This window comes from Poecilia formosa, unplaced genomic scaffold (assembly GCF_000485575.1).
Source record: "Poecilia formosa unplaced genomic scaffold, Poecilia_formosa-5.1.2 Scaffold151, whole genome shotgun sequence".
Classification (NCBI taxonomy): Eukaryota; Metazoa; Chordata; class Actinopteri; order Cyprinodontiformes; family Poeciliidae; genus Poecilia; species Poecilia formosa.
In genome coordinates, this window is record NW_006800090.1 from 394,457 (window position 1) to 420,718 (window position 26,262).

Genomic DNA, 26,262 nt, shown 5'->3' on the forward strand with positions numbered 1-26,262 from the left:
AGTCATCGGTGTTTTGACAAGACTTCTTTTCTCAGCTGCCCCTAGCAGTGAGCTCATTTGAAAGAACTAGGTCTGCACCTCTCCTTTGACTTCTGGATAAGTTTGATAAACACTGTATTAGGGTTTTGATGAAAGATCAGATCTAAATTAGAAAACATGTTTATTTTAGGTATGGTGGTGTTATTTTTGTTGCTTATAAGGAGAGGAACTTTAGCTCAATGTCTCTTTAAAGCAACTTCACGTCTTCTTTCTATGCCTTATGTTTTGCATTATATATTGTGTTTTTTGTTCCAATTGCATCCTTTGTGGCCAGTGTTTTTTTTCTGCTCATGGCCTTGCACATTTCATTTAAACCGTAACTCTGAGTTTCTCAAAGGGGGGAAAACAAATCCACTTTGTCAGTCAGGACATTTCCCTCTTTGCAGAAAACTCATTTCAATTCCACATCATCCAATTATGCCTCCGTGTTGATTGAAAGGTCTCTATTTCCAGGGGCAGCTGAATGTTTTTTGGGAACGCTTCATATGTGATAAGTCTGGACTTGTGTTTCTTTCTATATGACCTGTGCATTGGTGCCAGCTGGGAATATATTGGCTTTGAAAAAACAATGTTGCTCTAAATCGTTCTATTCTGTGAGAACTGAATTGATGAATCTTTTTCTTTGTTTCTGGGTATCTTGCTGAATAACTTTTAATGAAATAATTTTAATTCTCTTTTAAAGAGAAACTTTATTATAAAGTAATAATAAATGTCTGAGTTCAGTATCTTGGAGACCTAGCAAACTGGCATCCTGTAGAGTTATTTCAATGCGTTGTTGAAAGCCAGTTGTGACAAAAACAACCAGTGTGATACTATTACTATTCAGATTAAAGGGATTACTTGGTGGGAAAGGGCAATTATTTGTTCTGACAAAAGAAACATAAAATATAAATAAGCAATGTTAAACATTTTCTTACCTACTAAGCCTTTAGGTTAAGTTTAATATTCCACTTATATAAAAATCATAGGGTGAAAGTGTTTTGAACAGAGAAACTGTTTTAAACAGACTGTGTTACAAATACGCAACATGTCCCTGTCAAAAATGTTGTTTTAACCATCAAACTGCCCTTGTACCAATGTAGTGTGTTGCTTTAAGAGAATCCAGATGACACATCATCCATATATGGTACTCACTTCCTGTTCTTAAAAAGCATGGCTTGAAAACCCTCTTCACTGACAAAAGTGAATTACTTAACCGTTTAATAAAACAAAACAAAAGAAAAAACGCAGTGGTGAACATTATTTTTACTTGTGTAGCATATTGTGAATATTTATAGGTCTTATGGCTTCAGAGTTTGATATATTTGCCCTTTAATGATTAAAAGGTGTGAATTTGGTTGGTTCAGGCTTACTTTCATTGAGAATTTAAGCTTGCAGCTTTACTTTGTGGAGCATGATGGGTAACTCTAATGCTTAGCAGCAGTGAAACAAATACAACTGAAGCTTTGCTGGATTTATTCATAACTCGGTACTCAAAAGTATAATCAAGTATCTGATATATCTCACCGCTTTCACCAGCAACCCTTGTTTGCTCAGACTCCCAATTTTAAAAAAATAATGCCATGCTTAAACCTGACATTCCACTTCATTACTTCACCAGCCCTCCTGTCCCTTCCTTTATCAGCCCACACATGTCACTTCTAATGGAATAATAAGCCTTCACACTCATTCCTAGGCTTGCATCTGAGCATGCAGCTTTTGTATTCTCGACTGTGTGCTTTATCCTCAAACATAGGGCAATGTCTCTTCCTCCTGCAGAATTCTCAATTCCCCGGCTTGTTTTGTGAAGATGGATGGAGATTCATTTGGTTTCATTATAACGCCTGACTTATTTATGGCCTGCCTGTGCAGCGCCTCTTGGCCCACTGTGGCCTGGTAAAGATGCTGGGGGCTGTGGCGTTGATGAAACATTCCTGTGTCCAGAGGTGGTGGGGGTGTGTGAAGATGGGGGTGTTTCTCCAAGGGAAGCGCTGCTTGTTGAAGGGAGGGGGAAGAGGTGACAGAACAAGAACCACGGACAAGGCCACCAGAATCTAATTCCACTAGCTCTGCCTAGCTACAGGAGTCCTCTTTTAAAGCCTTTAAAGTCTTGCACCGCTTGGCGCTCGGCTGTTAAGCGAAACCTCACAATGCGGTCAGTCCCTATTAAAGCATTTGCAATAAAAGGTAAACCACCCTTTGGAGAAAGTCACCCTTAAACTCGCTTTTTAGTGTGCAACTTTTGGACTGTTTTGAGTTCTGCCGCAGCAATCCCAGACCTTTATCTGGAGACCCCCCTCCACTCTTTCCAAGGCGCTCCAGCCTTGGAGATTACTGCTTCACAACCCTAGAGCAGGGATGCTGTCTGCCTGGTAATTTAATGGCTAATCCCCTGCCTCTTCCCTACAAATCTCTTCCCTGATAAAGGGGTTGCTTCTGCATTAGTAAACATGGGAGTCTTGACTTCCCTGGCTTAAAATAAGACAAGAGAACCAGTTTGAGAAGACAGCCTAACCAGTCTCTTTCACAGACTTAGCATTTTGTGTTGTCACATTCAGCGTTTATTTATACCATTGAAATGCCTTTAAATTTGCTTAAATTATGTGTCATGCTTTTTTTGCACTTATTGGTAAGGAGATTCCTAATTCCCCTGGCTCAGTGTCTCATGGGGTTAGCAGTTTTATGGTTTGATGTTGAGCTGTTACTGCCTCAGAGTGTCATGCATTAAAGGGAGATCCCAGTTCATTGTTAATTTACATTTACTAGCTTTCTGACCCAAATAAGTTATTCTAATGATTTCTATGACTAGACATGATGCCTCACTTAAAAGAAATTTGCTTTCTTAGATCTTCCTTGGCAAGCTGATTCTGTGTGCTGTATGGAAAACTGCTAAAGAGACCAAACATGACAAGAAAGTAGTCTGCAGTCCTCATGGGAGCTTTAGGAGGTTATTAGCTTAGGCCATCTGCATAATTTCTGCCTCTTGGTTGGCGGTTCACCTCCTGTGATTGACTAAGAGCTAAGCCTGAAGTTTTAAAATCCGTAAAAAAAAACTAGCTCAGCCAAGTTTAACAGAACCTTGAAAGACAGCATTTAACCAGCCTGTGGAATGACTGCAATGGGTTGTCAATTGTTGACCTGACAGAGACACTTTCCACATCAGGGTGGATCTGATGAGGTGAGTGACGGGCTCCTGTACTGACTTGTCTTCCTGTGTGTGGAACAGCCTGGTGTTCAGCCTAATCGCTCTCAGAAACTAAGACGACATGTCAGGAGGAATTTGGACAGGTCTTTCTTTTCGAGTGCGTTGAAAAACTCGTCTGCCACATAGAATTGAAATGAAACACACTGAGGTCTGGGGCTGCAACATGACAAAATGCAATCCAACACAAAACGGTGTGTAGTTTTGAAATTGAGAGGATCGAATTTGGCTTTTGACTTTGGTTTACAAATTAAAACCTGTGTTGCATGCAGATATATCCAACCTGCTTTAATAAGATACCTTTAAATAAATCCAGTTGAAACAATGGCTTCCAGCAGTTAAATAGAGTCAGGCAAGAGATGGGCATCGATATTCAATGTTAACTTGCACTCCTGGTAGGGAATCTGTTATAGGCTCCAAAAATCTTAACTGCAGTGGAGATTGACTGTCCAGTAAGACAACAGCCGTAGACATACAACCAGAGCTTCAATGGAATGGTTTGTATGCTTTATATTGTTAGTGTAGGGAAGTGAGTCACAATTATACACTACGTTGTGGTAGTCTTTCCTTTAAAACCCCAATAAAGTTAATTGAAGCTTGAGGTTGCAAGAGGACAATAGGTGAAACCTTTTAACAGGTTTGGAAACTTTAACAAGGCACGATTGCTCCCATGTTTGTGCTATTCTACCAATATATTTAACTTGCCCAAAGTTTTTTGCAAATCTGCTGTTATTTAAAAGTTTTATCTAATAATTAATATGGGCTTTGCCACATCTAAAGTAACATTTTGTAACAGTCTTTTCATGAATTGTGATGATTAATTTAATAAAAATTACATCCTTGGCGTCTCTTTTATAATAATAAATTAAAAAATTAAGAAGAAGACTCGCTCAGATCTAAATGCCGGCTTTGCTTGATTGAACGTGTTTGCGCTGAATATCTGGAGGAGCTCTTGCCAAGATATTTTTTTATGAAGTGATTTGTCAAGCAAAGTATTTGATGAGTCATTCAAATCTCAAGAGCTCAGAATGAACCCAGATTTTCTTTGGGTGTATTTTCGAACATGTGTGTCTAAGAAAGTGTATGTGTGTGGTTAGTGGAGGCACTGAATAATGACTCTTTATGGGTGGTAATTGATAGTCTGGGGGCAGATAAATCACATCTGCAGAGAAGAGAATAAATATAAATAGGTATACAGAGGACAAGCATAAAAAGAAGGAAAGGAAGTGGGTGAACTGTTGAACACGGTGGCGACTTTAAAAGAGGTAGAAGCCTTTGTAAAAAAAATTCAAGTTTCTTTTCAATAATTCTATTAAATGTACAGTTCTGCTGCCGTTTCTTTTAGAAAAGCACTCCTTGTCTTTATATTAGCCTAGTGCATTAACTATAGTGCTGCTGCTTAGGTGTGGCTTTTGCGTCTTTTTAAGCTCATCTATTAGATTGATGGAGTGAATTTCAGTTGTATGCCTTGGCCAGAGAGACCATAGAGAGAGGATAGAGCAAGAGTGGGGAGAGGGCCAGAGAGATTGGTCCCAGAGAGAGATTCATAGGTAGTAATGAGGACGTTGGTGATGTGCAGGTCAGCGTGTTGTGGCTCCGGCCTGTCAGTATAATGGACCTTGCCAGTCAGTTGGCAATCGATTGCACCGCTCACAACCTCGTCGGCCCGTTGTTCTGCACTCCTCCTGTCTGTCATGCTGCCATGTGGAGATTGAGGACAAAGCAGAATCTTCCTTCAGACGACAGATGCACTGTCCAGATACTTTCTCATTACCTGGGAGGTGGACTAAGGTGAGGTGTTGAGGAAAATGTGGGTCTGACTTCACAATTTCTGCTGACGTAAGCTCAAGAGACATCCGGACTTATCCAATTTACTCTTGCCCATGGCAGTTCAACACAAGTAAGCATTCAGTGGGTTATGTATGTTTATCAATGTGGTATGAGGCTATTATTGGGGATATAGCTATATCTTGAGGGACAAGATCTCAAGAAAAGCATGATGTAGTCACATCCAGTGCTTTTGGTTTGACACCTGTTTAAATCTATGCTGAAATCTCTACTTTTGACATTGGTTGTGCTCGACTTAACCTTGTTGTAATAAAGGGATTTGACTAATGGCTGACAGTATCCTGCAACATTTGCAATGAAGAAGTTCCAAATACTTTAAAATCGGTTGTGTGGCAGCATTTCACATAGCTGATAGAAAAGTAGGTGACAGATGGTTTGTAAGTAATGTAGGAAAATATTTCCATTCACTGTCGCAGGTGACAAGTTGATGTAAGACTGATTTGTAAGCACTCTTAGAATATTATGGGTACCTAACCCTTATTTGCAATAACATCAAATTTAATGTCTGTTGAAGAACTTCCTATCAACACTAAAGTGAAGTTTTACTCCATAGTTTTTAGCTGAGTTGTGTCAAACATATGGCTTCTGAGCAAAGCACTATTTTACAGCAAGAATAGAGCAACTGATGAACTATTCACCAACAGCAATACCAAAAAAAAAGCTTTTGTTTTAAAATGTCAGCAGTTTTCTTAAAGAGATAATGCAGAGTTCATGTTTAGTCTGGATACTAAAGTTGGCCACTTACTCGTACCTTCCTATCAGGATTGATGCAACCGACTGTTTTCTGTGAGAAAACGTCAACTGTCCAACAATTAATTACTAATGAAGCTAAACTTAGACTCAGCTTCAAAGCTTACTGTTATTGCTTAATGTAACGATTTTCACAGATTTTTGATAAACCTAGACATTAACATTTTTAATGTTTTGCAACCAACTTTTTATCATGACTGAATCAAGTTATTTTAATTGCGATAATAATTTAGCTATCTAGCTAACAATTCTAAACTTACCACATGGCACTCAATATAAGGGTTATTTTTGGTTTAGATGCTAAAGATGACAACTGATTCTAGCTACTGCACCTATTAGGGATTAACCAGGTGATTATCTCACTGTAAAGGTACTGCAACTGGCCAACAGTAAGCTGCTAGCGATTTAAATTTTGCATTTGCTAAGAAACCTTATTAGCACTTCACAGGAATTTAAGGATGTTTCTTGAGAAGCCTATAAATTAATTTTGACAACCACAATGCAGCTTCTAATGAGGACCGAAGCAAAAGTGTATTTTATTGTGAGAATAATGCAAATGGCTAGCAGTTAGCCGCTAATGAAGCTTACTGTGTGTGCTTAAAAGCTTCCTATTACCGTTAAGCATGAAGGCTACTTTACTGTTTTTGATTAGCTCACACAGTGAACCTTGCAACTGTTTGAAAGCTTCCTACCAGGGCTGGAGCAGATGGCTGTTTTATTGTGGGAATACTGCTTGACTGTTACCTGCTAAAGAAGATACTTAAGTTAGCATTTGCTTCAATCGGTCACAGTATTTTGAGGCATTTTAACAGATTTAATCTAAGTGGGAAGGTTAATCATCATTAAGTTGTCAGTTTAATTCCATCCTACCCTGTGAATCTGCCCATATACCTGGTACTTCAACCCAAGTTTCCTGCTTATCTGAACATTAGTTGAGTGAATACATAAGCTCTAGGAGTGCTGCAGGTGAATGTGACTCTTGGTTCACTTTGAGTGGTTGGTATGGCTTGAAAAGTGCAGTGTAAGTTTAGTTGGAGTGGACAAAACTGAACTGGAATGTTCCAGACTGAACAGAGATTCTTTAAAACATTGTTACATTCATGAAGCCTTTATTTTATTTGTTACACAAAAACTAAATCTTGTTTGTTCTGAATTTGTTGCTACAGCCCCAATAATTGAAACTTTTAGGAGCCTCAGTTTAAGGAGACAGAGCTGACGTATAGGGAAAAATTTGAACCTGACTTAAAGCGTCCAATGACTTTATTGATTTTTTTTTTCTACCTGGCTTCAAATGTGTTTGTTTCCACCTCAGCAAGTGGATATTTTGGCATTAGGATTGATCACCTTTATTAGCCTACTATAGGCACAAAGCCAAAATTTTCAGCTTAGAACTTCATGATAAAAAAGTAAAACGTTATGATGCTTTCTGACTTATCCACCTACATTGTTTATCAAATCTTGATATTTAGGGCACAATAAAAGGCTTGATTTAACACCAAACAGATGCAATCCAGGTTAGTTTAAAGCTGGGATCTTTATAATTTATTGGCCTGTTACAGTGAGATTGATCTAGTTTTATGAACATGGCCTAAGCTAAGAGTTCCTACTTTTCTTGCTTGTTTCATCCTCTGGCCTTTGCCAAATTCAAACTCATCTCTTTTACATGTTAAATCCTTAGTCCTCCGGAGAGCAGTGGGGATATATGCTTCCATCTGCTCCAGCAGGCTGGCTCGTGGCTTAGACAGGGTAAAAGACCGAGGAGGAGGCTTGGTCAGGGAGGAAAAGAGAGAGGGGAAGAAGCCAGAGGATGGAGAGAAACACAGACTGACAGAAAGACAGAATGGCTTATTAGGATCTGCCTCTTTTCACTGGTTAGACAGGAACTGAGAGGCCACAGACATGGACAGGAGTTGGATTAGGACCTGTGGGATCCTCTGTGCAATAACAGCTTATGCATGCTGAATATGTTGGGTTTTAACTGTTTCCACAAGGACAAGCAGCCTTGGTTTTCTTTGTGAAAATAATAGACTTTTTGTGGAAAAAGATGAATCTCTCTGTGGCATGTGCCGTTTTAAATTTCCACAAGCCCGTTTCACATGAGGAGATCATCCTTTTTAAACAGAGCCTTATGCATTGCGCCACAAACCATAAGGTATGATGTTTCTGTTTCCCACCTCAAATGCCAGGTTTTACAGGAGGGGCTTTTCCCAGCCCTCCCTGAGTTTGTCTGACCCTTCCCTCAGTCAATATTAAGCTTGTTCCTCTGTAGCTCAGACCACAATGGACTGCTTTTCCATGTGCATTTTACATGCCCTGTTGCAAAGTGAAATAACGCGTTGTGTCAACATACTATTTCTTCTGAGCTCCGGCACCGACTAAAGACAAACATTCAATATGGTGTGAGACATATCGTATATCCTGTGTCATAAACTGAACGTAGTCCACGGCTAACTCTCCTCACGTCTGTGTATGTGTTTTTTTTATTACCTGAGAGAATATTGTGGCTGACAAAGCGGATTTCTCAGGAGCAAATTTGCATTTAACAGATGTAGTGAGATAAGAAACTGCTTGTTGGATTGCAGTCGGACAACCACAGACCATCTGCTTTTAAGAGTAATGTGAGTAAGTCTCACTATTTTGTAAAAAAAAAAAAAAAAAAAAACTATTTTAAATATCGCATTAGTGACTTTTGATTCTTATTTTTTGAATAAATGTCATAACTGCACACACATTACGTAAAACACATCTTGATGTTTATAAAGCTTAAAAATAGAGAACAATTTTAATGCTCAGTGAGAGTATTGTGGCTGGCTAACGATTAGCGGCTAATGACGCTAAAGCTAACATCTGTTGCTGGCTGTCAGTGTTTGTGATTGTTTTTAATGAGTCTGGCCCATATTTGATCATCTCTACTTCAAAGTCTTTAATTTTCTAGTCTGATCTAAGCTTGAAATGGATTCTTCTTGAAGCAGTTTGTCATTTTTGATAACTTCAGTCTATTTTGTCTTGTTCTTGCGAACCCACAACCATGCAGGGATTTGTCTTGTGAAAGAGATGGAGGAAAACAGAATAATTTATTCTCAGCCCTATCCACCTTGTAGAAAAAAGTGAAGTAATAATGCCAGTCTTACACATTCTTCAGAGATTATAAAGCTGTGGTAATTTATAGGATCGAATCATCTGGTTTGAGATTACATTTCTATAAAATTAAAACTTTGTGAAGATTGTTACAAACAATGAGCAGAATTGCTTCCCTACAGCAGAGGTTCGAGGCCCTAGCTTCTTTCTCATGTCCGCCTCTGAAGGGTCCACAACACTCCTCGCTCTTTACAGTTACTAATCTGGCCTGACACCAAGCTGATTTACAATACCCCCCCCTCACTCTAAGCATTGACTGACTGGAGGTAATTGATTTAGAACAGTGGGGGCACCGGCTGAAAAGCATGGGGCCCTTAAAAACCCTTCTCTTACAAACTTCAATGCAGAATTACCACCTCAGAGCCAGTTGTTGTGAATGAATGCAATGCAGCCCGAACTCAAACCCAGAGATCGTTCTTTAAATATCCCCGCTCTCGTTTGTATTTCTCTTTCTGGTTCCTAAAATCCATCCATGAAATATCCATGGACTGAGCTCAGCCGGAACAACTGCCTCCGTTTGGCGAGCTATTGATCTACGGAGCTGTGTGTTAGCCAGTCTTTTTGCTCACATGCCTTCACTGTGTTTGTCTTTTACTGGTGGAGGCAAGGCTTTCTGCCTCGGAGGTGGTGGGGAGCGGGGGAGTCCAAGTCCTCTGCGTGGTGTGAATGGAGGGTGCGGGGTTGTCCGTGCCTTCTGTGCTGTCTGCCTAGTCATTTTACGGCACCATCTGTCCACAAGCAAACCGTCAAGTGGTGACGTCTCAGCTCATCTCTCTTGCTTGGCAGCTTGAATTTCTTTCTTGATGTTTCCAGGCATCTGTTGTTGAGAATAGATCTAAGTTTATTGGGCTAAATTAATGTTTAACTATAACTCAGAAACAAGCTTATTTATTCATTTTCCGTGGTAAAATTTTAACACAAAGAAATAATAAAACTTCTTTAAATCTTGATGCTGCAGGAAGGCTGTTGACTTAATAGATTTTCAGACTTTATTCCCAGTCCCATTCTCTAAATGTTTCCATCCATCCAACCAGCTGGCCATCTAATGATTTCCTCACAGTAATGATATTGCTGAGTCCATCTCTGAAACTTATCTCTGCACAAATTATCTTCACAGTCAAATTCTGCTTTTGCTTTAAAGTTGAGTAATGTGTAATTTTGTTCCCATTGTTTTAGGCCTCAACATGTGGGAGATTTTAAATGTCATATGGACAACAGACATAAAAAGCAGTAGAAAAATAATTAGGAGCATAATGACTACATAATGAAATCTGAAATTATGATGAGATCAGATCACATTTTGGGAGAATTGGTTGAATCAGCCAATTTTGGGGGACTAAGTAGTCTAAGTCATTGAAGAAATGCATTTTAAGTGTTTATTACTTGAACTACGTAATTTTACACCACAAATTCTACGACTAAAGTGAAGCAACTGATTCAGAGCTTAGTGCAAGGTCTGACTCAATGCCATGTAAGTCCGTCAGTTGACAAGAGATGCTTGAAATAGATTTTTAGTCCTGGTTTGTTTTGAAAGTTTGAATAGATTTAAATACGTAGAGGGAAATTTCCACACACCAAAGTTAATTGTGCTTTGAACATGGAAAATTCTCTTTTTGGTGAATATGATTTGTATAAATTTGGCTTGAAAATCAACATTTTTAAATAGTCCACTCGGCACCCAATTATACTTTTCTGTGCTCAGTAAACCCTGGGAAAAAAATAAAATAAAATAAAGAAAGCTGCTTCCAACAGTTTATTGGTTCAGGTATACACAGCATTTCTCTCGCCTGATGGATGTCTGTTTTACATCGGGCCTGCTTTTTGATTTATATACAAGCCCCCTTTTTCACAGCACTTTGCACTGCAAGCCATTTTTTACCTCGCTCCGCCATGCAACATCGTCAATAATCACTCCTCGATAAATTAAAATGGAAGTGGCAGTCTGGTGTGTCTCTTCGAGTCCTTGTACTACATATTGGTGAAAAACATATCGCCCGTCATTGTAGAATGATTTGATGCTGAGAAGATTGCTGGCCTTGTAATAAGGACCCCTCCCCTCCTAACAGACATGTGCAAATTTATGGCGATGCTTAAATTTTGTTAAATGATCATTCAGCCATACTAAATGTCGATTGGGACTGTATCATGAACTCGATACGCAGATGTCTTTCCAGTATTTTCTGTGGGAAGAAGGCAGAGGCCCTTAGAGATTATATCCTTTATGTTTTACATTCAAGACCATTTGTTTTATTTTTTGTATGTTTTGTTGAGTGACAACAATAAACTTGTATGAATATTATTGGAATTTTATGCGACAGACCAGGTCAAAGCAAGGCGTATTTGTGAAGTGGAAGACAAAGGATACAAGGTTGTCAAACATTTTTTTTCTAGATTAGAAACTAAATCTGTATGTTAATGTCTACCTCGCAACAGTGAAACATGGTAGTGGCTCCATTATGCTGTGGGGAGGACTTTCTTAAGGAGACTGGAAAGTTGGTTATAGTTAAAACACTTTTTTTCCAGGATTGCACTGTTTTTCTATCTTCATCCATCTCTTCGTCTGTCACAAGCACAACATTCACACATCATGATACTGCCACCACCGTGTTGCATTGGGGATGCTGTATATTGCATGTAATCAAAGAAAGTTAATGATTAAGCCTCCACTGTGTTACCTGATGGGACTTCCGGTGAAGTTTTTCCTGCCTGCATGAGTAATGGTTGAACTGATGTAGAGCTGAAAGGATTAATAGTGTAAGGCAATTATTGAAATAATCAACAGATTTAGTGATCAGTTAATCATCAACTCAAGTATACAGACCTGGAAAAAGGCAATTTGAAAGTACAAAAATTTTTATATATATATAAATATATATATTGCATATAAAATGAAAATCTATCTTTATCTGTAAATGTTCTACACAGAACTACTCAAGTAGCCTTACTTTCACCTGATTCAAATTCTGCAAATAAAACATGTTTTGTTATCCAATTATAAGATAAATATATAATAAATTTATAATTTAGGTTCTTTGTAAAATAATCAACAGATAAGTCCTACACAGAATCAACGTTAAGTCGAGCCGAAAGGGTTGAGCTTTTCACATTTTGATCTTAGATCAAGTGGTTAAATGAAAAATCTGCCAAATATTTTATCAGATTAATCCATTAATCAACAGAATAATTGGTAGAATAATAGATTACAAAACAAATGTTGGCTTCAGATTATGAATTAGGGGCTGGATGGCAACTGGTTGTGCAGACTTTTATTTTTATTTTTTTTTACATTGAGCAATCAGATTGAAGAGGGCAAAATACAAATTTCAGATTTACGATAAAATTCTTTTTTCTTCCACTTAGAAATTATGCACTACTCAGATAAAATCTCAACACCATAAAATGTGGAAAAAAAAAAGAGTTTGAGGAGCTTTACTTTTGCACGACACTATAAACCATTGCATATATTTGACCTGTCTGGTAACTAAGACACTGTGTGACATCAGTGCATTCCTTACGGCCATCCACACAGACAGAAACTTTACTCATGTTTAATTATTACTGGAGTTCAGCATAACCAGTGCCTCCTACTTTCTATTGCTCAACCCAAGGAAATGTGCACATCTGTTAGAGGTGCCTGTCAGTCTCAGTGTCCCGGTTGGCAGTAAAGTGTTAACAATTAACTTTGTGGAATCAGCTTGTAAACAGAGGAGCTGTAAAACTCAATAGGTCACAGGACATTACCCTTTGTTGGGTGAAATTCAATGCAGGGTCTTGTTGGGGCTCCCTGTAAAAAAAAAAAAAAAGATTTAAAAAAGACACGCATTGTCAAGTCTTTGGACACAGCAAGGTTTTCTAATTTGGAGGAGAGAACTCCATTTGGTTATTTTACACTTTCATTTTACAGTGCAGGGCTCGCTGGCTCGCTGTAATACTCCTGGGATCTTGTGGTCGGTGATCACTGCTGAGGAAAAAAAAAAAAAAAAAGGAGGTAGTATAAAGCTGTGAGGGTGAGACTTCTGGGGCATGGAAAACTAATCAAGAGCCAAAAACACTGCTGTTGAAATTCAGCTTGTAACCGTGTTTATGGAGCTGTTGCAGGCTTCGCAAATTCAAACCTCTCTGGTCTGGGTTTATCACCCCCAGAGACGGCCGTGATTAGCTCTCCACGCCGCTGGCCCATATATCTCAGCTGTCCCACCTCCCCGCGCCCGGTATTACCCATTAAATAAGAGACGCAGAAATGGAGGGAACATGAGTGGGAGGGAGGGGGAAACGACAGAGAGCAGAAACGCTACCTGTAGTTAGCGTAATGGTGGTGTTTACTCAGCCGCCGCCTCTCTGTCCCTCTGTCTCCCTCTGCGCAGCTGCGTCCTGCATTGCTTGTCTGTCGACGGCCATTTCTATATGGGTGGCCACTCCCTTGCCACACACATTTACAGGGGGGTAATAAGTTGTTTGCCTCCCTGATGTGGGAGGCAAACAGGATAGGTGTGCTTCAGGTGTGTGCTGAACCTCCCAAGTGAGCTGGCTCAAATGCCCTATTGTCCTCCACAGTTTCCCAGTTTAGATGTTCCAATTGTTGCCTTGTTAATTACCTCTCTAAATCCCTTAGTCCTCCACCTATTGCACACTTTATATACCGTATACTCTGTTTGTCACGCTCTGTATTCTCAAGAAGTCCCCAAACACTTAAGAATCCGAAGCATCTTCGTTAAGAATTAAGAGCCGATGCCCTGTCAAGAGATTGAAGGTTCAGACAGGTTCAATTCAGCGACCTCGTCTTCTCTGTGTGTTTAGACATGATGTTACCACAACAGAATCATCTCTCCCTAATAGGCCACGCAATCTTGACATATTGACAAATTGGGGACCCTGTGCTGCACGATAAATTGTGTTCAGCCTCTGAATCACCGCCCACATCTTGAATTTGTTGAGTGAGTTGCAAAAAAAAAAAAAAAAGTCTGGAAAAGGTTGTTCTGGCACAGCAACTCTCACAGCCGACCAAGTTTCAGACTTGAATAAACACGTCACCCAAGGGCATTATCTGAAACATGCCCTTGTTTTAGTTGATAATTAGTTTTTTTGGCTGTGCTTTATTTAATATTTCCCTATATAACATTTTCAGTGGAAACGCTTCTGTCTTTAAACCCGTTTAATATGATTGCCGACTGCTGCGTCGTATTAATAGTAACATGAACTGGTATCACATTCTTGTAGCATAACTATGGGTGACAAATACCACAGTATTGATGCATTACATGACCTAATTGCTTTTTTTCCCCACATTGCTCCAAAATTCTTACTTTTTCAATAAAACCAAAATATTTTCATGAAACTTCCAAGTCTTGTTAAGAAACATAAACCTTACATGCATCACGGGAATTTCAAATCCTTTAAAAAAGCATTTCTTTCTATTTTTCTTTCCACCTTTTTTCATTTTCACTCGTTGTGACAATTGACTGGTAACTTATCTGTCTGATCGATATGTCTTGTTCTTCATTACTCAATCTGACTGGGCAGCCATATCTGGGATATCTGCTGGCTGTTTCACTCTTCTTTTATTTTAGAGTGATGGGAACTGCTGAAACTTTTATTGCTTTAATTGCTGCAAAGGTTTTTTTTTGTCTTCAATCGCTTTCAAGATATGGGGCTTAATGGTCTCATAAGTGTACAGACAGTTCCTTTCCACTTTATGATTAGGAATTTTTTTTCCTCTTAACAGCTGCTATGAACTGGGAAATCTTCCAAAAATATTTCCAGTGAAGATAGTTAGATGCAGGTTGGTTTTGCAGAGGGCCTAAATGCAATGAGTCTACAAATATCAATCAATGGTCAGTTGATATGTTATTAAATGGGTCATTTTGTTAGTACTGGTTGTGTAACCTTGTATCACTGTTTGACTCATTTGGCCAAAACTCCACAGGAACAGAGAAATTTGTTCTTTAACCCAAGGCTACAAAAACCAAGGTCTTTCAGGCCAGTAAATTTCATACTTTGAAAGAGCTGTAGCATAGATCTCCTGGAAAGTCCCCTACTGCAGCATACAATCTTAATATTTTTAGATGCCACACAAAACAAAACAAAAAGTTCTGCCCAGAAAATGGTGAAAGAACTCCCAAACTAGGACTGCAAGAACAGAATAATGCCATTTTGGTTTTGCAGATGATCTGGACTTTCCATTGTAAAAGTTAACTGTTTTGTTTATTTGGCTAACAATTCTTAAAATTAACAGAGTAAAACTTTTCATTGGTCATCAGTAGCTTTCTGTAACATTTTTGTTAAAATCACGAGTTTTTAAAAACGTAAGTTAGTTGGAAAAAAGGAATTGCTGTCAGAAAGACAAATGCAGATGACTTACAAGTACTGTGACAATAACCGCTAGCCGCTAATGATGCTAGTTAGCATCTGCTTCAGAAATTTCCATCAGGGCTAAACTACAGGATTTTTTTTAACAGTTCTTTTAGATAAGCCTAGACTGCATTTGATCATGTGTACTTCAGAATATAAGTTTGCTAATTATACAGTGAAAATAGACTCTGTAAAACCTTTATTCTATTAGCAAAAGCACTTTATTACTTTCATCTAATAGAATTAGACAGGTGCAGGAAGCACAATAAATGGATGATGCAGGCCTAGATTGGAGCATTTTTATCATTATAAATGTACTGTATTTGTTAAAAAATGATGCATTTTTTGTTCTTTTAAGCTGTCTAACTTTTGAAAACCCAAAATGTGAGTACTTGAGATTTACTAGCTTTAATGTTATCGTAGAATAGCATAAAACACATCTGTCAAACTTGGATTTGAATATTTTACGCCCACTTCAGATTTTTTGAATGCAGTTCAACAAAGCAAAGCAAAACGTTTCTCAAATCTCGTCTCGTCTCGTTTGGGCTCATGAACCGACTATTGTATTTAGGCTTATCCAGTGAGCTGGATGATGGTTAATTATCCAAGAAGTTCAGCAATGTGCCTCCAAGGTTTTGTTTGTAAAAACAAATATTAATGGCAGAAGAGACAGGTTATAAATGTTTTGTAGACATTACTGAAAAAATAAACACAACTGGCTAATCTTTTACCGTGAATGATGCTAAAGTTTCTGATTCAATTGTCCCCAACAAATTTTAACTTACCTGGACTACATTTAATTAACTGAAATTCCTAGTGATCAAATCTGAGCTGGATAATTTTACAATGAGGATCCTTTATTAATACAAGTGTAGCAAGGAAGCAGCTTCAGTGATTTATTTATTTTTATTTTTGGTATTAGAGACTTAGAATTTGTGATATAAAGGCAAGTATAAACTAAACTGGATTAATTTATACAAATTATGATTTGGGATTTGTAAAGCCTTGTCAAAGACCAGGGGGGAGGGGAATTCTAACTTTTCCTGATTTAAATCCTCTCTCATTTAATGTTTGTGACCATATCATGTATCATCTCTTTTTGTGACCAGGATATGTTGCTGCACCCTGATTTACAGTAATTCGATTTATTTCAAGAGTATTTTGATTATGGGATTACAAATCACAAGCTTATTTTGTGCACTGTGTATAACCCCAGTAGCTGTTTAAACATTTTGCAGTTTCTCAGTTACTGTTGAAAAAATCTGGCTGAGCATTTTAGCAATAATTATCCACTTGCTCACTTGTTTCTCATTCACTCATTCTTACCAGACTTTGGAGGGAAATCATTACAGAAGGATTCATTTATTCTCCCAAGGGCATTCATCCACACCTACATCTTCACACTGTTTTGCCATTGCTTCTCCCACATACTAGCAAACAACAGCAACAATATCTTCTTGTTTGCTGAGCCATTTTGCTTGGATTTTGGATCACACCATGGTCCGTTTCCAGGTTGACGCCCTGTCCCTTTCCACGCCGCAACACAAACTCACATAGTTGCAAAGAGTTGTCCCAAAGTATTTCTGTACAGCTGGGAGGGACCGTGCTTTTCTGTAGTAAATAAGTAGCTGAAAAAAAAAAAATTATAAAGAATAAGGCTTCGCTTGAGGAATTTGTCTCATTGAAGATGAAAAGCATCTGCCTCTTTCTGGCATCTGCTGCAGAAGATATCCCCCCACCGGCTCGGGTTTGGAGCACGACGAGTAGCCAACTCTATATGCCTCACTCACTTCCTTTCCCCACGACGTGAACAAGAGCGGCACTGGCGTACATTAAAATGAGTGTCATAACAAATTAGTCAGCCACTGAAATTGATGCGAGTTGCGCTCACTCTGCAACGCTTACTTGGGGTATTAACTTAAAATAAAAAACGGGGTCTAAATGTCTTTAATTCCCTGTGCAGAGTTGGAGGAGTGATCCAGCATTTTGGCATCCTCAGCAGCATATTTGTGCTTCTTTTTTTCTTTTCCCTGACTTCAACAGCTTAACACTCAAATATTAAACCTCTCTTTCAGTAACAGTGAGAAGGAAAGCCTCCTTTTTATTTATTTTTTCTTGGGGGTTAAAATGACTTCAGCTGCAGTTAAGGGGGCATTTCTTCAAAGTGTACATCCAGGGAGGAGCGCAGTAGAGTTCGATACGTTCTCGGGTCAAACCTTCACGTACGACAGATGATGTTGACTTTATCTTCTCTGGAAATTTCTCAGACGCAAGGCGTGTTTGGAATCGGATATTGGGCTTGCAGACATCGACGCCTCGAGGCGCATACCTGTGCAACGACAAAGCCTTGGCTGTCAACTTTAAATGTCCGGGTCTGTGCCCGTGTCAGGCACCAGCCTGCGCTTATACACTGCATTCCTTCTTATTGTCTCACTAAGTCAAGCATGTCTTTTTCTCTCTGCAAATAACTTCAGAAAGTAGGTAAAAAATGGTGCAGAAATGAAAAAAAAAAACAGATGAAATGTATTGATATTTTCATGTACTAAAGTACCTGCATGAAAGAATGTTTGTCAAAGAAGGTGGTCATGGTTGCAGATGTGGCTCGTTGTGCGCATTTTTCTCTGTTTTCACCAGCATTGAAGGAGCCACATGAGTAATGGCCTCCACAGGCTTAAGAATGCTTCTTTTTCTCTTCACTAGATACTGGAGGCATTATGTTCCTGACACTCTAACTTATTTAGCTGAATTGAATAGAATAAAGCTGACTGGCCACCCAGCAAACCTCAAGATATTCAGCATCTTGAACTTTGTCTTTTTGTTTTGTTTTTTTTTTTCTTAACATAAATTGTTCCTAGAGTTGGGAGTAAGGTTTAAAAATTAAAAACGGAACATATCAAAGAGTTGGTTTAACATTTTAGGTCATCTCCTACAGAAATCGGTTTGACAGGGGGCTTTAAATCCATTTAGAGAGATTTTTATCCTGGCTACGCTGTGATGTTCTTTACATTATTATAGCTGCTCAGAGATGGCTGCAGGCAAGAGTGTGGGCATTAGAAATATAGTTAACTCAATTCAGAGGCATTACTTTTACTTTGCTTATAATGGAAAGAGACAATTAAACTGGAGGCTGGAACAAACTTAACATTAGTTTACTGAGTTGTTTTTGACAATAAGTTTGATTCCTTAAGAGACAAACTATCAGAGGTCATTACAGGTAGCTGGTATAGCAAAATTACAACGTTACAGATACACTTTTTACAGTAAAACCATAATAGCATCATGATCTTCCATGTAAGAATGTAATGTTCAAAGGAACAGAGCACTAAGGCCAATAAAATCTTTCATATTCCCTGCATTGCATTTTAAAGTCTTTTAAATGAGATATTAGAGAAAGTAGAATGACCAAAGTTCTTCCTGCTGTGCAGATTATTGTATAAATCAGTGCTAACCCCTTCTCCAACTTTTTGTTTATGGAAAAACAGGGTTTCTCATTACAAAAATCATGGACAGTCATAAGTTGAAAAATAAAGGAGCGTCATGCATCCTTTTTATTAAGTTTTTTAATTTTTTTTAGCAACAGGGGAAACTGATGCTTTTCTTTCATTTTAATTAAACAAGTTAGGTCTTGCTATCGAATTTTCAATAAAAATTTTGTGTAAATAACAATCTTGAACGTTTATGAACTACTAACCTTTAACACGTTTGAAGTATCCTCTGTCTCAAACTGTTTCATCTGTCTGAAAAGTACATAATTATGTCATTATTGTTAGCATAGTGGCTGAAAACTGTAGTCCTTCATAATCCATTGTTACTATAATCCCTCTCCTAACGTTTAATTAGTGATACATCTACTTTTATTTGTTGTTGACCGACTCCTGACAGTACCCTCCCCTCTGGGGTGCCGCTCATTTTCGCTCTTCACCATTTTGTGCCTTTGCAGCTTTGGTCTTTTCATTCCTGACCTTTTCGGGTATGAAACCGTTCTATCCTCTGCCAGAGGTTTCTTAGCAACAGCGAGCCAATTTGCACCCGCCAGGGGGACGTTTCATACCCTTTTTGCGAAGCAGTGTTTTTAAGCCATTTTCAATCATCTACGCAGACTGTTGAATGGAAATGTGGTTATATGACCCCAGCAGGAAGTCGTTTAGGAGTTATTTTGGTTGGATCAGGGATATCTTTATTATTTTATGAGCCAATTGTCAAAGACGGTTACCAGAGCCAAAATAAATGGTAATGGTATTATAATAATATAAAACGTCACTATTCGTGCATTAGCCTACTGTAGATATGCATTTCCATACATTTCTGGACTTAACTGCAACAAAATGCTTAGTTAAATTGTAAGTTATAAGAATGTAAGATATAATTTACAGGTTTGGGATGGAAGTAGGAAGGAGTACAAATTGGCAAAAGGACAACTTTACATGAAGCCGTTGTGTTATAGGTTTATTTATGTAGCCATGTTGTCATTCTGTGAGATCATTGCACTTTCTGTGATTTGAAACCATCTGGATGGCTCAGTTTCAATTTCCTAATGGGAGGCATTAAGTGGGCTGTGGTCCTCTGGGGCTGCTGTTTAGGAGGCCCGTTGGGTTTTTAACTGAAGCCCCTCTGTTGGAGGGAAGGTGGCTGAGTAAATTGATCCTACATCCCCGTCTCCCTTTGAATATCTTTCCTTTTCGTAGAACTGTTCTGCATTGCTGCCTCCCCTCTTCTTCTGATGTACTTACATCCATTGCACCGGTTTTGTCCCCCTCCTGAAGCAGGATTTGTTTTGGGTATTAGATGCCTTGTTGATCGCGAACAAAGATCTTCCAGTGTTGTCGTCGTCGTCGTTGTTGTTTTTTTTTTAACATGTATACTTAAATTCTTTCACGTTTGGTTCTGCTCTGCGACTTGCTTTTGATATTTCTGCCTAACTGTGTTATGCTGCTCATTCAAATCTATGCAAATGCAGAGTGAGTTTGAATACTAATATCCCTGCACCCCTGTTCTGCATTTCTTTGCTCTCTCAGGTGTTAGTCTTTGATCCTGTCAGAGTGGGACGCGTCTAGCAGCGGGGACTGAGGAGGGAGCAGTGCCATCTTGGAGCATGGTGCCTAACGTTCACCTGGCAGGGCCCCTCCGGCCCAGAGGGGCGTTGCTGTTGCTGCTTCTACTCGGCTCCTGGGTGATCTCCTCTCTGGCAGACAGTAAGTAACCTGGTTCACCTGGGACATCCTAAAAGCATGAGGGCCTTTCTACTTCAGACTCTTAACAGATTCCAGAAAACAGACACAAATGTTTGCCTAATGCATGCGCTCTCATATAGGTAGAGCATTAGCACCTGAGCTAAAAATAAGCATACAGTGGAGGCAGTCGAGATTCGTCCGCCTCTGTGCCTCGCTCTCTGTTTGAGTGACAGTTTTGGCTGGGAAAAGACATTCTGAGAGATCTGTCTCTGCCGCCGGACCTTTTGGGTCTCCGGGGGCCGCTCCCCCACCAAAGACAAGGTCAGGAACAGAATTAATTCAACACATGACCTCACCTACAGTGCTGTCATTGGGTCACTGTAATTCAATTACGCCTCGACACCCCTCTGTCTCCCTCTGACCAACTGATCTGTCCTTTCAGACATGCATCAAAGAGGATTAGTTTTTTCCGTCGCCTTTGCCTTTTGTCTCTCAGGGCCTTGTTCTCATGGTGTGTCGTCTTTTCTTTTGTTTCACTGTAAACTTGACCTTGTAGGGATGTTTTTGCAGTCCTGACAGTTTTGTTGTGGTCCTGCGGGTCTAACGTTGCCTCTCCTTATAATTTAAATAGACCAAAGTAATGGATTATTTTGGCTGATTCTTCTTCACTTAGATAATAAAATATCCCATAGGTGCAAAAAAGGCTTCTTGGGCGCAATGGTGGCATAAACGTCGAGAAAAGTCGAGCTCATCCCACTTCCCCATGCTGGAGATTTTAGTTTAATAGTAACAATAAATAAAGTTACCTTTAAAACTAATTACACAGGTGACATCAAGACCCAACAGTAGAGTCAGACTGTAATAAAATTAATCTGGTTGTGTGTGTTGTTATTGTGTCCTGCAAACTTTGCTTTAATTCAACTTTTTTCTATTTAATCATAAAAAAATCTTAGTCAGGCAGAAAGAGAGTCATGGAACAGGAAGTGCAGGTTTCCTGAAGAAAGAGGAAGTTTCCAGCCTGCAGTGAATAAAAATAATTCAGATTGCTCATTTCAAGGCATTAAAGGTTTAAAGAATAAAATCTAAACATTTTGAGTAATTGGATAAAACCCAGAGTAAAATACTTAAATTAATAATGATAACTTATGATTAAACCAATAATTAATATTGGTTTAACCAGTGGTTGATGTTGGTTTGATTATAAGAATATTTACACTTACAGGTGAAACAAGTAACTGTAAATTTGGTATCAAATAATTGGAACAATGGATTATTCTTGGTTTCTTTTCAGAAATGTCTGTAATAACTCACATCCTGATTATAATAAGAGTAACTAATAAGTAATGGTTATTATACAATTAAGATAATCTAAAAGATGTTGTGGACATTCAATTAATGAGTCACCTTAAAGTTCTTTGATGGTTGAAAAAAGCTATGAAGTTTGATTCTGGGAGGGAAAAGTGGAAAATGTTTATAGGTTGCTTATAGCCAAAACAACACCCTTGGGACTCGCCCTAGTCACTAAAACCTACCTGGTTCAGTAACAAGGGCAAGTTGTAATAAAGAGAAAGAGCGACCGTTAACAGGTGTGCTCTGTGAAGCTAGCTGATTGCGGGCTGCTCGATCTGGCTAGTTCACAGGGTGAAAAAGGGTGGGACATCTGGATGGAGGTCGTTAGAAACCAGGCTAGTCTTTCTCGTGCCCAGCTTAAACAGAATGTCCTCTATATTCTCATCTTTAGTAATACTCAGGAGTTAGAGGCTTCTCGGACCCGTTAGATGGAGAGCTGGAGAGCACATCTCCCTCCTCTCAGAAGAGGAAGTAGAGAGAGAGAAGAGGGGAGAGGGGTGTTGCGCAACAACAGCGTAAAGTGTGCGACCCATGTACAGCAGCCCTAGTCCTCGTCACGGGTTCCAGACCTTTACCGCATGTCTTCCCCCTCTCAGTTTTGTGTCTGTCAAATAAAAGTTACCAGTCAAAATAGTAAAAAAAAGAAAAAAAAAGTAATTATTTATGCAGATGTATTATCAAAAAGACAGTAATTGCTGAAGAGGATTATTAAATACTCATTAAATTTTAATTTTTTATCCTTGCTTGTACTGTAATTAATGCAACAAACTATTGTGTGGTGAAAATATTTGGTTAATATGTCTCATCTCAAACCACCCTCTGCTGAAATAAATCTGACAAAATGTGCAGTAGTATTACCGTATTGTTTATTTGTATTAGCTTTTTCAAGGACTAAAAAGAGAATAAATATTTCAGTAAAAATACAAGGACAGGCAGATCTTAAAAATACAGAAATGATCAGATCACAATCCAAATAGATCCTGGAAATGAGCTTCTCTTCCTGACTGTAGCCATAGTGTGAATTTTAAATATGTATTAATCCCAGTAGAGATGAACAACCACTGACCTGTTGCTGCATCCAGGTAATAAATGACCAACTCAAAATATTAAAGTAGAATGCTACTTTTATTAAGCAAATTACATCTGCAGAGAAGTTAATTTAATTACTGGTTCTGTTGTATTCCTGTGACTTTTCTGTTCCAAAACTAGCAAAAGAAGTTAAATTCAGTGGCATCCACTTTTTTTGAAGAACCTAAAAAACTCTCATCCCATCCAATGACATTGTTAGGATATTATTTAAATACGCTGACTCTTTAAGATGCTCAGAGTAGAGTTAGGGTGAAGCCTTGATTATTATTACGTCGTTCTGCTTTTGCGCTGTCTTTAATCTCGGTTTTGCAGATAGGTACAAGCAAAAGTGAATTATTAGCACAAAATGCTGGATTGCACATATTTTTCCTCTTGCGAGTTGCTGCCTTTATTGCATCCATTTACCATTTCAACACGCTTCACTGGGGATTTTTTAGGATGCTCAGTTTTTTTTTTTCTTCTTCTTTGCGTTGTGCCTCCAGTGAGAGTTAGACTGCCCTACTCTCTAATTTCAGTGATCATATCATTTACGGATTAAAACTACTGTGTCAGGCATTTTAATTAACTGACAAAGACAGTCTGATGCCACAAGTTGCTACATGATAAATATGTATGTGTATTTATTGTGGGCGCACCCAAACCACTTCTACGTGAATAAAAGGTGGAGTTAAGAAACAAACGGAAGTTGAGACAAAAAAGATTTGCTAGGAAAAATTGTCCTTGGTACGGCGTTTATTTATGTGTAGTGTAAGCAGTCACAGGAAGAGGCCCAAAGCTGCTATTATCCACCCTGTAAAGCAAAAAACACATAGAATTAAGATAAGGCAGCTGGGGGGGTCAAAAATAACACCTACCACTAATCACAGGGTTGTGTTCGTTTGGTGCCTTTAATTTGTATGGAACTTAGTTATGCGAGTTTGATATTTCTGGTTTGGATCTGCTGTATTACAGGGCAGCCTGTAGACAGATATTATGGCCGAGGTGCCTGGCAAGTTTCTCATTACACGGGCTAAGTCTGTTCCCCCCGTCGCTCCCGCCGAAAAGCTAAGCAGCCAAGCAAACCACAGGAAGAAAACATGTTAGCTTTTCCTTCATAGCTGTGTGTTTATTCTAAGGCAGACACATTTTAAAGGTTGTCATCATATGTTTACTCTCATTCATATTCTAATGCCAGAAAAGATAAATACAGTACCCCTCCCCCCACCTCGCCCCTCTCCGTTTAGAAATCACAAGTTGTGAAAAAGTAATATGAGTATACCATAGTAGGTGAAATCAAAATTGAGTTTTTATATGGTGATTTAGCTTACTGAGGGACTAAAGTCATCAAACTGCTTTGGTATAACATTAAGAAATAATTGTTTTGATTTTTAAATCATAAATTAAATGTGATTAACTACATTTTGGGTTGCTGAGATTAGTTTCACTAAACACAACAGGGTCTGATTACTGTCAGAGCTGTAAAACAAAGAAATCAGGTCAATAGAATCTAACTGGCAGCACGAAGTAGGATAAGAGATCTTATATCACACAAAGCCATTTTATAGCACAATCAAGTAACTATGTTACCAGTTCTAAAAATGGTGTATATATCAGACATTACTTAAAATAAGGCTTACTTTGCACTTTGACACCTTGAAATTGGGCCTCTGTCTCTTTAAGAAGCTCCTATTCTTTCTGGCACTCTGTCATCACAACAGTGCTTCTCATTATGCCGTTTACAACCGTTCCTAGGAGCGTTGCGCTGAGAAATAGTTTGTATGATGAGCTCAGCGAACGTGCAGTTCCACCAGGTGTTTGCTAATTGCTGCTACTGCTAGTCTGGAAGAGCTGAGTGGGGAGATGAGTGAGTGAAAGCAACACTGCAGGTATGTTTTTGATGAGGGAATAACATTATAACATGATATAAAGCTCAAAGAAGTCAATTTTAGATAATATTTTTCTAATCCCCTTTAATAAACTAGCACATCATGCCCCAATCTAAAGAATCGCCAGAGGAAAAAAAAAAATCTGGAGAGGATGAAATCTGCTTTTGTGGTTATCTTTGTATGATGTCAAATATATTTAAGTGTGAATTAAAGCTAAAACAGCGCCGCAGGTATAAATAAAAGCTGCCTGTGAGTCCTGTCAGTGTTATGGCTTTATGAGATCATTCATGTCATGTCATCACTGAGCAGCCAAACAATACAGTGTGATTACTCTGAGTGCTGGTCATTGATCCCTGGGGAGCTCAGTCCATCTCTCTATGGCCTCCTCAAACACAACAGGCCACCAGAAGGTCATCCTCAAGGTCAGACATACGCTTCTCTTAAACGCAGCAGTTACCTCTGAGGCGCTGCCGTTCGGACTTATTTCTCCGGCTTTAATCAGCTTTTGATGTACGGCGTCTCCTGTGGTTCCTCGCTGGTTCTGATCTTGGGTGAGCTGTTCTATGAGGTGCCAGAAGGCCAGCCCAGTCTGACGGCGGATTAGACCGGCTCAATGATTAACTCAAGTTTAATCACTTTTTATGTCAAGGCACTGTGCCATGCAGTAACTCTTTTATTGTCCTGTTTGTGATCCTTGATGCTCCATGGCAAAGTAACTGCACTTTATTGCCACTTTCGACAGTTTTTTTGCTGTTATTGTGCCAGTGACTTGATCATAAAGAAGAGTTCTCACAGGAGGGGGCTTTTGCTAATCATAAAACTACACTCAGCATGAGTATCACATGAATTATGGGCTTTTAATGATTATTTGAGCCATTCCATTTAGGGGGTGGAAAGTTATTTAAACGCACAACCTAAAGGATTTTAAAAACAAGATTGGGGTGGATTCAGTTTGAATTCATTATGCCTTTTCTCTAGTCCCCCAACCCGTACACCTCCACTGATATCTTGACAACTTGCACAACTTTGCAAGTTGTGGAAAATAAGATTCTTTGCATGATTTCGGCTGGATATTTGAGCACGGAGCTGTATCTAAGTGATTTCCTGCTTTAGACGATTTGTCCAAGCGGGTTGAATGTCAGGGCCATTCCTGAAGTTTGCTTCATTCAAAAACCTGTTTTGATTTGTCTTTGGGATCATAGTCGTGTCCCAGGAGTTGGCAGCCTTTAAAACTCACTCCTGCAAAATAAAATCAGTCTGGAGCTGCAAAACCTACATGCACCTTTGAGGGAAGGTAGTTTATTGGATTTTATGGTTGCCTTTAGAGTAAAATTTGGTTGTGTATTGGTTAAATGAAAGAACTGATATTTCTATTAATACTTTTTGGGTTTAATTTAAAGAAAAACATTTTCTTTTGAATAAGACAAAATTACATATTAATAAGACAAAATGACTAACCCTAACTCACAAAAGATGCTTACTG

The 26,262-nt window shown here is 38.8% G+C and overlaps 1 protein-coding gene across 17 annotated transcripts in view; it reads left to right on the forward strand.

The window, feature by feature from the left end:
* LOC103146054 (receptor-type tyrosine-protein phosphatase F) overlaps positions 1–26,262 on the forward strand; it is a 238,871-nt gene that overhangs the window by 65,999 nt on the left and 146,610 nt on the right. For all 17 annotated transcript variants that reach the window (XM_016677236.1, XM_016677243.1, XM_016677239.1 and 14 more), the window contains one exon: positions 20,320–20,496. In XM_016677236.1, coding sequence (XP_016532722.1) covers positions 20,397–20,496 — 100 coding nt within the window. In that variant the 5' untranslated portion in view covers positions 20,320–20,396. The remainder of the gene's footprint in view (positions 1–20,319; positions 20,497–26,262) is intronic.